The sequence below is a fragment of the Mustela nigripes genome, chromosome 5 (assembly GCF_022355385.1).
Source record: "Mustela nigripes isolate SB6536 chromosome 5, MUSNIG.SB6536, whole genome shotgun sequence".
Classification (NCBI taxonomy): Eukaryota; Metazoa; Chordata; class Mammalia; order Carnivora; family Mustelidae; genus Mustela; species Mustela nigripes.
In genome coordinates this window covers 106,142,770-106,155,087 of record NC_081561.1, presented here as the reverse complement: position 1 = coordinate 106,155,087, position 12,318 = coordinate 106,142,770, and the positions used below count along the sequence as shown (strand labels likewise).

Here is a 12,318-nt window from a genome sequence, read left to right as displayed (position 1 = left end):
ATAGAGGGAGGGAAGAAGGAAGGGTTAGGAGGTAAAGACTGGCTGGCCAGATGGATAAGTATATGATGGTAGCAACAGCTGCAAAATGTTGGGAACAGGCCATGTGACTTTTTGGGGTATTTTTATAGTAGGATTCTTGTTAAAGTACTCGGTAACTGTAGACTTGTAGTCTGTCTTGGTGTGGCTGTTGCTTTTTCTAGTGGTATTTGAAATTGAGTAGAGGTTCAGTTGTCATGCTTGGTACTTTGTTGGTTGATTTTAGGATTTGTAAGCCTATATATTTATTGTAGAAATACTTAGCCTTAAGAACTAAGTGACTTAGACACAGAACATGATGTAAAAGAAGTTGATTCATTATTGCAAGTGTGGTTGAGAGGCCTTATTTAGTTGAGAGTGCAGTTCAGAATGACTAAAGAATGTGTGTTTCTCATTATATAGATAAGGGATATGGGAGAATTCTTAGTTGGCAAGCATGTACCTGTATTGGCAATCATGGTCTCTTAAAAAAAAAAAAAAGTTTCCAAAAATATTAAAGTTGACAACTAATTAAGTTTTCTTTTCTCCAGGGCTGGTTGCACATAGTGATTTAGATGAAAGAGCTATCGAAGCTTTAAAAGAATTCAATGAAGACGGTGCATTGGCAGTTCTTCAGCAGTTTAAAGACAGTGATCTCTCTCATGTTCAGGTAATGCTAATTTCAGTATAAATAAAATAGTAATTTTGATATAGTTTGTTCCATTTGATTAGATATAGTTAAGACAATAGTTAAATCTGTTTGGAAAATTCTTTTGTAGAACAAAAGTGCCTTTTTATGTGGAGTCATGAAGACTTACAGGCAGAGAGAAAAACAAGGGACCAAAGTAGCAGATTCTAGCAAAGGACCAGATGAGGCAAAAATTAAGGTATGCCTTTAAAAGCTTTTTTAAAGAATTGCCTTCAGTTTTAAAGTTCTTTTAACTTTCTTCTAGCTTTGCTGAATACTTCTTGGATGTGAAATGGGTGTGTTTCTTCAAGATGTTGACAGTTAATAATCATGAGATTATTTGTTAAATCTTTTTAAATTACTATTTTGAAAAGTTTCCTGCCTTTAGTTATTTCTGTTTCTACAACAACTCACTTTTAAGTTTCTCTTGTTACTGAGCTATGGTTTAAATCAGTGCTATTGGTATTCTAAAGAAAACACTTAAATATGTCTGCCATATTTCTAAATGTTTTCTGAAAAGCTGCAAGCCCAAATTAGTGACAGTGGAACAAAAATGGGAGGGCATCAGGTCACTTCATTTTGAGGGGAGTGTACATTTAATGGTTGACTGTTTTTCTTAGAATTCTCAAACCCCAAGTTAAATGGTTTTAGAATTTTTAATACTTTCTTCTTTCTTTTCTATTACTGTTGATTTTAAGGCGAATTTGTTCATTTCTAAAGGCATCTTTTATCAATAAAATAGATTAGTGTGGAAATGTAAATGAAGAAACAGGCTTAGAGTAGAAGTTCTTTTTTTAATTAAGGTCACATAGAACAGTGAGTGGACTCAAATGCAGCTAGGTTTTGATCTTTGTTTTGGTTTTTAGTTCATAGTGATCATAATAGTTTTAATCTGGTGCTCTTAATACAGTGTACTAGTGCTCTTGAACCAAAGGTTATGGTTTAAGTCAGTTATTAATGGTGCTAAGTGATGTTTTAATGGTATGGGAGGAGGGAAACTTGGAATAAGGAGTTAGCTGTTAATGTCATCCATAAATTTGAGGCTTTCACAGGTCTAGCTGTGAGTGAATTGTGTTTGAATTATAAATCTAACTTTCTCCATAGAAATGGAGTATAGTTGTGCCTATTGTAATATAATGTAATGTCAGTTCTAGTAAAATGTCCTTTTAGGAGTTATGATTATTAAAATTTTATTTAAAATGTAAAGTTTAGTTTATGTGACTTTCTGTTCTATTTTTGGGAGAGAGTGGCTTAAAGCTTTAGTGTGATTTAAATTACAGCAAGAAGAGACAGTGATATTTTTTATAGGATGTTTGAGATGTTTTCTTTTACTTAGGAGTTGATAATAAAGGTATTATTTGGGTCATAATAAAGATTATAGTTAAAAACAAGGTGAAGGTGAAAGAAAAAGGGATTACATATGGGAAAAAGGGAAGATGAGCCATTTAATGGATTCATCTATGTTAAAGTAATATAGTAGATTGCAGTTTATTTTTGTTACCAAATGTTGCATCCTTCAGTAAACATTTGTGTGTAATAGAAAAAGACTGCTGAAAATACTGTAGTGGTTTGTGGGATTTTAGAAATGGAATTTTTTTATTATAATTTTTTTCACAGATATTTAATATTATTCAGGTAGATGTATAAAATGTCTTGTCATTTTCATTTCTAGAGACTGAGGTGACCCCAAGTCATTTAATAGCATTTTGATAAAATTGGTCATTATGTTTGGTGTCAGCTTGTTTTTATTTCAGAATTTATCAGCTAATTATTAGAATTTATTCTTTAGAAAGGGGTTTTGTGTTTTGCGGTTGAGGTGGTGGAAGAGAATAATTCTTGTTTTTTTTCTTAGGCTAGCAGTGGACCACTTCTAACACTTTTTGCCTATAGTAAGGGGTAAGAGAAACTAACACTCTGATTAGTAAATAGGAGTTGTGTTAAATTTTAACAGTTTGCTTTTAGGGAGATAAAAATGTAGAAGTCATTTCACACTGTTGCAGTTACATAGTTTTCAAGTGATTTTGGCTCTCCTTTATTCTGAATGAACCATGTTGTCTGTGAAGTATGGCACTTGAATGTCAGGTGCATTAAGGAGGTGGTTTTTCATGTAACTCCTAAGTTTCTGGACTTAGTTGGGAGTATAATTTGTTCAAAGGTTGGTGAAATGACCAGAATGGCAGTATGTATTAGAAGTGTGGGCAATAGGGAATTTATTGAGTTAGAAATCCAGACTTGGGAAGAGGAAACTTACCTACTTCCGTCTCTGGGAGAGTTAAACTCAACCAAATTAGGGGCAGTAACTTTTAAGGAGATATTAGCAGAGTAGATATAGGCCCTGTCTAAACAGTTGTTGATGGATCAGTATTTTGTGTTGTTCAGTAAACGCTAAATAATTGAAGATCAGAAAATAATTTGATTAGGATCCTGAAATTTTCACTAAAAATTAGAGCTACTGCAGGGTACATTAAAGGAGAAATTCTGAAACCAGATACCAGAAACCTGTTTATAGGGATTGTTGCCAAGGTAAATGGAAAGATTTGAACAAGATTGATTTTCAGCTGTGAAATGCATGGGTGTGGTCTTGTGAATTAAATGTACTAATGACTTTTGAACTTTTCAAGGCACTCTTGGAAAGAACAGGCTACACACTTGATGTGACCACTGGACAGAGGAAGTATGGGGGACCACCTCCAGATTCCGTTTATTCAGGTCAGCAGCCTTCTGTTGGCACTGAGGTAAAGAAACTAAAAACTTGTACCTTTTGTAGTAAATGCACAGGTATCTGGTTTCCTAAAGAAACTCTCCATGGTTTTTACTTCATGTTTAATTTACAGATATTTGTGGGGAAGATCCCAAGAGATCTGTTTGAGGATGAACTTGTTCCATTATTTGAGAAAGCTGGACCGATATGGGATCTTCGTCTAATGATGGATCCACTCACTGGTCTCAATAGAGGTTATGCGTTTGTCACTTTTTGTACAAAAGAAGCAGCTCAGGAGGCTGTTAAACTGGTAAGTTTTTTCTTCCTAAAGTCTCCACATTCACTATCTTTAATTAAAGCCAAGTTTTTTCTTATTGTGCATAAGAGTTAACAAAATGGTTTTGGAATTGCTAATAAGTCACTTCTTTTACACTCTCTGTGTACTCATTGTAGCAGTATTCTTTGCAGGTATGGTTGATTGGATTGAGGATCTATAAAGTAATGTGTCAGATTTCTTGAGTTATGGGTTCTTTGAAACCTCTGGCTTAGTGATGGCTTTTTAATGGGAATGTTAAAACATTTCAGAAAGTAAGTATTTAGGGTAGGGCTCCTTTATATTCCGACTGTACCTGGGCCATCCCTTTTTCTAAAATACATCACAAAGACCTTATGATGATGAATTTTTAGTTCATGAAAAAAAGGGTTTTGTACTGAGTTAAATATTTGATTTCAGTATACCAGATGGACGGTGTGGGGACCTAGTAATTTTCCCAGCGTTTAAAGAAGTTTGTTAATGATTCAAATTATAGTTTATATAATTCATCTTTAAACTAGTTTTATTAAGTTTTGTGACTGAGATGATTTGTACGTTTTATAATTGAAGATGTCAAAGGTCAACACAAGAGATGTACCAAAAAATACAGCTGGGGAGGAACTTTTGTAAATGGTTCACTAAGGCAGTTATTTCTTTTCTTTTTTTTTTTCTTTTTTTGGGCAGTTATTTCTTAAATTTGCCTTGTCTGGCTTACATATTTTATGGGTAATTCCAAGTAAACTTAATATTCCAGATTGATTTCTCCTGAATTTTATTTCTTCCTCATACTCAGATGTTCCACATTTTAAGGCATACCATAAGTAGAGGAACCAACTATGTTTTGCTTTTTATATTGCTTGAATCTCTCCATTGGTGTGTATAACTGAATATGTAAAGACTTTTCATTAGAAAAGTGGTACTTGAGAGATCATAGTGTCTTAAAAAAAGAAAGGGATATTCTGTTTAATAAGTATGGTTATTTAGTGTATAAGTGGTGATTTTTGTGTATTAATATTTTTAAAGGAATCATTAAACATTTGTAGCACACTTAATTCTTGCTACCAAATAGAGTAATTATGGTAGGTCCTCACTAAAATTTATTTCTGGACGATTCCTAAAATCCTTAAGTGCATCATTAGAGGAAGATGATACATAATCTAATTCTAACATGATTTTTAGTGCCATTAAAAACTCATTATGAAATATTTTCAGTTTGGGCAGTTGCCTTGGCTTAACAAATAAAGATTGTCCAAAATTGCATTGCTCTTGTTAATATAGTTAAGTTTTTAAACTGTAACGCAGAAAGTTCCATAGGTATCCAAACAGCCATTTTGATTCATCTAGGAACTAATTCTTGTATTTCCTTACACTTTTTTCTGGGTTTGTGATTTGAGCCCCTATCTGGGAGCAGGTTTATTTACTGCCTGAAGAATTAGGAGGATTTGCATTTTGGTGCTTTTTGAAAGATATTTTTAGTGGTAGTGTTGTATATCCACTGGGATGAATTGGATGTATCATCATTGCTTTTTTTAAAAAGGATGCTTTACTGTGGTAGGATTTTGGTGATAACAGATTTGGGAGATTTGCCTTAATGTAACAGTGAGGACTAGACTTTTGAGGAAATGAAACATTTTAGAGAAACACGGAATTAAAGTTAATTAGGATGTTTTTTGCTATTTTGTATTTATTGTGGAAATGAGTACTCTTCTAAATGTGTTCCTTAAAGGAGCATATTTTGAAAATTAATCCTACATGTATCATGAGAGTTTACTTGAATTATACCTCTTTGTAAAGTGAATTTTTATGTGAAATATTGGAATGGTTATTCTAGTTGTAGATGATCATATGTTAAAAAAATGCCTGTTTGGCATTATTTATAGATCAGACAGGATTGAAGCATAGTTTCTTTTTGCTTTCCTGTACTTTGAGTGTCTTGAGGAATACCTTAGGTCAAGATAGTTTATGTATTGGGGTGCCTGGCTGGCTCAGTCATTAGAGCATGTGACTCTTGATTTCAGGGTCATGAGTTCAGGCCCCATGTTAGACATAGAGTTTACCTATTTTTTTCTTTAAAGATTTTATTTATTTATATGACAGACAGCAAGAGAGGGAACAGAAGCAGGGGGAAGGAGAGGGAGAAGCAGGGAGCTTGATGTGAGGATCAATCCCAGGACACTAGGATCATGACCCAAGCCAAAGGCAGACGCTTAAACTGAGCCACCCAGCCACCCCCATAGAGCTTACTTAAAACGTAAAGATAGTTTTATGGTTTTGATCTTATTTTTTGGTATGATTCAGTAATGGTTTTCCCCACCTAGGCTAAAAATTACAGATTTTGGGACGCCTGGCTGGCTTAGTTGGTAGAGCATGTAACTTGATCACAGGGTCATGAGTTTGAGCCCCATGTTAGGGGTAGAGTTTACTAAAATATATATAAATGTTGTGGATTTAAAATTTTTATATATGTTGTGTCTGAATTACTTGTAAAGTGGATTGGTACTAACAGCTGAAAAAGAGGCAAGAACTTAGAAGCAGCTGCAAACTTTTTAAATGACACAGTTTTCAGCCAATATTTGCTTTGTATTTTGGGGAATAAAAATGTTTTTCCTAAATGATGATGATCTAAAGGGGAAGCGAAATCTCAACTTGGGAAAGGTAAATAAATAGTTATCTATTGAGTGCTTGTTAAGACACAGGAGCTGTGCTAGGGTGCTACATTATTACCTTTAAATACTACTTCGATTTATTTTTTAAAGTAATTGGAATTTATTCTGCAGAAGAGTAAATAGCTTGGGAGACTTACTGGATGCCCTACAGCTTTAGTGTTATACCAGGTTTGTTTAGTTTAAGTTCTTATCTTTGGCTAGACAGAACAGTTTAAGTCAGCAATACACGTCATGTCATCAGGTAGCCTGATTCTTTTAAATTATGTAGTGGTTTAGGTAGTGTTAAAAGGAGCACAGGAAATAAGTCCTGTTTCTACTGCCAAAATGTTTATGGCATCTATCTTCATTGCTACCACCTTAGTCTTAAGGTACCATTTGAAGAACCTTCCTGCTATTCATTGCTTTCCACTGTCCCTTTACTCTTACCATAGGTTAGATCACAACATTCCCATGTTGAAAACTTTAATGATGGCTTCCAAAAGGGCCCTATCCGATCAGGTTTCTCCTTACTTTTTTCTTTTTTTGCCCTTCCATCCATACTTTGTCTTTTTGTCCCCCACATAAACTATGACTATTTCCATCGCAAGGCTACCCTCTGTTTTTTTTTCCAAGGCTCCTCCAGTTACCATGGCTGCTGTCTTACCAAGGAGGTCTTAGAGGGCCTTTTCTGACTTGAGCAGCTTACCATCCAGTTGCCCCATGACAGTGCCCTGAACACAATAAAATAGAATGTTCAGATGTATTTAAAATTGTTTGTTGGTTTTGTAAATTACTTGGTTATTCCTCCAGGATACAAGCTTTTTTTCCCTCTGTATATCCCTGACATTCAGAACAGTGCCACTATATATTTATCCAGTGGGTGCTGGGTAAATAACCTACCTGACTGGCTCACTAGTGCCTTCTCATCTATTATTTATGACTCAAGAATTTATAACATTCCCATATTAGCTATGGATTGTTTTTTTTTTTTTAAAGATTTTATTTATTTATTTGACAGACAGAGATCACAAGTAGGCAGAGAGGCAGGCAGAGAGAGAGGAGGAAGCAGGCTCCCTGCCGAGCAGAGAGCCCGATGCGGGGCTGGATCCCAGGACCCTGGGATCATGACCTGAGCTGAAGGCAGAGGCTTTAACCCACTGAGCCACCCAGGCGCCCCTAGCTATGGATTGTTATACTATTTAAAGATCGTCTAGCTTTTATTTGCAGTTATTTATTCAGTGGTAGGGATTATTGTGGATAAATTGGGGGGCATTGCTTTCCCCTTCGTCCTGTGGAGATACTCGGAAGTAAACATAGTATTTGGTGGTGTCACAAAGACCAGGAAGAATGGTAGGCAGCAGGTGTGTAATTATCTTTGTATGGTGTGCTCCTGGAATTGAAGCTCAGGGCCACTTGGACCCCAGTGCCCATCACTTTCCTAGATAATAGAAATATTCTGCTGAAAATGCTGATAGTGCTTATGTTATAAATGCTGGACTAATGGGTCTCTATCTGCATATTAAAAGTTAAAATTTTAATAGGCAGTGATGGTTTTATTTACCAAAGTAGTTGATGTATGCTGGTGTAGCATCTATAAAACCATTTTTTATGAATGCAGGTGACAAGACAGGTCCACAAGATATTCTGTTGCATTTTAACAAATAGTGTGCTTAATAGGAAGACTTCTGTGGACGTACAAGGTAGTTTGATCCAGTTCTTGACTTTATGGAACATGAGAGGCAGACTACAGTGAAAGAGGAAGCAGATGCATTGTTCAGAGGGTAACAGTGATGAAGGGGTAGATTGTATTGAGTTCGTTACAGAAGAGTTTTTATAAAACTTGATAAAGATGATCAAACAGGATATTTAGGGAAACAGGTGAATGTAGTTGAAGCAGTGTTTTGCTGAGTAATGGGAGATAAAGCTAGTATGACGTTAGTGCCAGAAGGTAATTGTCATGACTACTGGGCTAAGTTGCATGATACCATTAAAGTTTTGAGTCTTGGTGTGGGTAACATAATGTAAATAACAGAATAGTGAAGGAAGTTTGGATGAAGAGAACAAAGGCCCAGGAGGGTCACAGTCATAGAAGGGGAGGGAGAGAGGTTAAAGATTTTGGAAGGAGAGATACTAGATAGTGGTACACTATAGGTTCCATTCTGATTTTTAACAATGATTTAAATCAGGACATAGTTGGACTGCCCTCAGAATGTCTGGTGACTTGAGTTTGCATACAGTGGTAAATGCCCTGGATGATTATATCAGGACCTGAAAAGATTCTGATAGTCTGAAACAGATAGTTAACATGAGCAAGATGGAATTGACGAAGGTCAAGTCCTTTATACAATTAATTTCAGAAGTAACATGTAGTGTGAGTCGGCAATGTGGAGTGGTTGCCAGGTAGCTCAGGTAATCATGGATTATGTGTTACAGACCATGGTGTTTAGAAGTGGGAGATTATTAATAGTCTCCAGCTTATTCTAGACTCCTCAATCTCAGTCTGTATCTACAGTATTGTGTTATGGATGTTACTATCTGGTGACACTCTTAGTAAGCACATTAGTTGGGCAGTATCACAGAAGGAGTGATTGGCAAGGCATGGAGAACAATTGAGTCATGACCTTTGTGTGCAGGTATATGAAGTGCTGTCATTTGGGGGAGAAAGGAGTTACTATAGAATTTTTAGAGTAGTAGATTTTGGCTCAGTGTAAAGATTTTGGGGGCACCTTGCTGGTTTAGTCAGAACATTCAGCTCTTGATCACAGGGTTATGAGTTTGAGCCCCACATTGGATGTAGAGATTATTTAAAGAAAAACCTAAAGGAGATTCTTAAATATTTAAAAATAAAGTGGACAGTCTGGGGACGTAGTGACTTTGCTGCTATGGGAAGAGTTAGAACTGAATAACCATTTCTGCATTAGTTTTCAAATCTGAGATTGCTAGTTTGGGGATATTGGGCAACTGACTGGCTATGAGGGAAGGAAAAGTGATGGGATTTTAAGCCTAGACGACAAGAATGTTCCAGACTGTACAACTCCTGCTATGGTGTTCCGAAAGACTGAAACTGCATTGATTAATGTTCAGACTTCATCTTTATTTTGTCACCTCACTGTGGAACTAAATCTGAAAGCTAGATTTCTGAAATACCTTAACATCAGTGTTGAACTTCTTGAGTTGGGAGGCATCACTTTTTGGGGGGGGGGGTCATTTTAATGCTATGATTGTGTCCTGATATACTAATTCTTAAGAGTTAGGATTGATCAGCATTACTTTAGAATCTCTGTTAAGGTTCAGAACAGTTTTATAATGCCCTTCTACCACTCAACTTGCTTGTTAACCTGCTGGGGTGTGAAATTTATGGTGATGGGTCTTAAAATTCTTAGGTTAATTCAAGTCCACATATAAAAATGCATGTTTAATCTGTAGATTGGGCACTGCTTTAAGATATGTTTATTTCTGGGTAGTGGGTACTTTTTTCCTTTTTTAAAAAGATTTTTAAATTTTTGAGAGAGCACGAGCTGTGGGGCGGGTGGGGTGGGGTAGAGGGAGAAGCAGACTCCCCTCTGAGCAGGGAGCCCAAAGCTGGACTCATTCCCAGCACCCCAGGATCACGACCTGAGGTGAAGGCAGATGCTTAACTGACTGAGTGAACTACCCAGGTGCCCTTCTTTTTTCTTTTTTTGAGTAATCTTTACACCAGACTTAAGGCTCAAGCCCTTGACCCTGAGATCAAGAGTCAAGTGCTCTAACAAAAGAGTCAGCCAGGCATCCCTCCGGGTACTTCTTTTACTTTATTTGGACAATATGCCCAGGGGGTCTCCTTTGCTCCTTTAATGGTTTAATTGGAGAGCCAGTTTACTATGTGGGTTAGCTCTAATTGTTTTGTCCTTTTTTACTTAAAAAAATGTGGATGAAGAATTATAGTTGACTTTCTAAATCTTGCTAAATTAAATCTTCATATCATTTGTATTGTTTAGAAACCACAGCCATCCTAAATAACCTTTACCTACCCTGCATTGTTATACTATAGGAGGACTAGTGAAGAAACTTCTCTTCTGTAAATGATGAGATGGTCATTACTGCTTTGAAGCAGTAATGTTGTGGAAGTGGTATAACCAAGAATTCTGACTTTCCCTATAAGTTTTTCTTTTTTTAAACTTGTTTTAAAACATTTTCTTATGGTAAATAGGTCCTACTCTTAGGACTTCTGGAGGAAAGTTATGCCAAGTTCTATTACTTCAGAATAAGTCCGATATTCCCTTTAAACACTTCATATTTTTTTCTGTTTTTTGATATCTTAGTTTTAGTCAAGTCCTTGAGTTGAATTTTCAGGTAACCCATAGATCTCTACTCTTTTTTTTTTTTTTTTAAAGACTTTATTTATTTGACAGATCACAAGTAGACAGAACAGCAGAGAGAGAAAGGGGAAAGCAGGCTCCCTGCTGACAGAGCACCCAATGCGGGGCTCGATCCCAGGAGCCTGAGATCATGACCTGAGCTGAAAGCAGAGGCTTAACCCACTGAACCACCCAGGTGTCCCTAGATTTCCACTTTCAAGAGGTTTTTGGTCTTAATAGAACATAAATGCTATGAGAAAACCAGGTGTGTGGCAGGATTTTTCAGCCTCAGTACTGTTGATATTTTAGATCAGGTGATTCTTTGCTCTGCCGAGTTATCTTGTGAATTGTTGGATATTTAGTACCCTCTCTGGCCACTGCGTACCCACTAAATACTAGCAGCAAGGCTCCATCCCTAGTTGACAACCAAAAAATGTCTTTAGACATTGTCAGATGTCCTCTTGGCACAAAGTCATTGTTTAGAATTACTGGTCTGTGTTAAACATAGAAGGGTGTTTTGTTGACCTTTTTTATAGGATTTAGGTGTTGCAGAGTGTGCGGTTGGGCCCAAATTTACAGGTATGCAGAGGAGTTTGGATGATGGAAGTTTCAGGGAAACATTTTATTCAGAGGCTCAGCAGTATAACGCTGTTTGAGAACTCTTGTCAATAGCTAAGATTATTGTGGAGAGAAAGTAGTAGCAGCAGTAGGAATTTAAGGTTAAATTTACATGATGTCCAGGTATTTGAACTTTATTTTGGTGATGGGGAGGCAAAACCTGTGATTTCTTTTCTTAAAAAAAGGTCTCAGGCATAAGTGTAGAAAATACAAATAATCCTGGGATCATGATGACCAGGTACTTTGATAGCATGAATTGAATCAGTGTGGTAGAAAGTATAAAACTGTTCTGAACTGGAGGAAGGACATTTGAATTTCATGTTAGATTTGAGGATCTGAAGATGGAGAAAGGGACAGGGAGGAATTGATATTTTGACTTAGTATATGCTTTCTTGTCTTCTACCTGATGTACCTTTTATGCAAAAATGGGAGAAGGAGGAATTCCTGGCTATCTCATTCATTGGAGCTACTCTTGATTTCAGGGTTGTGAGTTTAAGCCTCACATTCAGTGTAAAGCTTACTTTAAAAAACAAAAAACCAAAAAACAGGAATGGTTTCGCTTTGCTATAAGGCTGGTCTACAAATTGTATGGAAATTCATGTTGATTTTTTTTAGCTTGTGTAGCCCCACTTGTAGGTACACACAACATTGAATTTTGAGGCCAGGTATGGGGGATTAATCTGTAATTATTGATGCTGCTGCCACCTTTACTACTACTACTAAATGAAATTTTGAGGTGATTTTAATTGTATGATATAAATAATTTACTTTTCCTGATTAGCGTTAATAGTTTTGAACTTTAGTTTGTAAATAATACTGATGAGTGGATTTGTCATTTTGACAGATTGGGTTTTACCTCTTTAATATCTCACCTGTCGGGGTGCCTGGGTGGCTCAGTGGATTAAGCCGCTGCCTTCGGCTCGGGTCATGATCTCAGGGTCCTGGGATCGAGCCCCGCATCGGGCTCTTTGCTCGGCGGGAGCCTGCTTCTCTCTCTCTCT

General features: G+C 36.5%; 1 protein-coding gene across 7 annotated transcripts in view; it reads left to right on the top strand.

Moving 5' to 3' along the window:
• Positions 1-12,318, top strand: part of SYNCRIP (synaptotagmin binding cytoplasmic RNA interacting protein) — a 31,686-nt gene that overhangs the window by 2,671 nt on the left and 16,697 nt on the right. For all 7 annotated transcript variants that reach the window (XM_059401028.1, XM_059401025.1, XM_059401024.1 and 4 more), the window contains 4 exons: positions 567-685; positions 795-902; positions 3,325-3,438; positions 3,538-3,714. In XM_059401028.1, coding sequence (XP_059257011.1) covers positions 822-902; positions 3,325-3,438; positions 3,538-3,714 — 372 coding nt within the window. In that variant the 5' untranslated portion in view covers positions 567-685; positions 795-821. The remainder of the gene's footprint in view (positions 1-566; positions 686-794; positions 903-3,324; positions 3,439-3,537; positions 3,715-12,318) is intronic.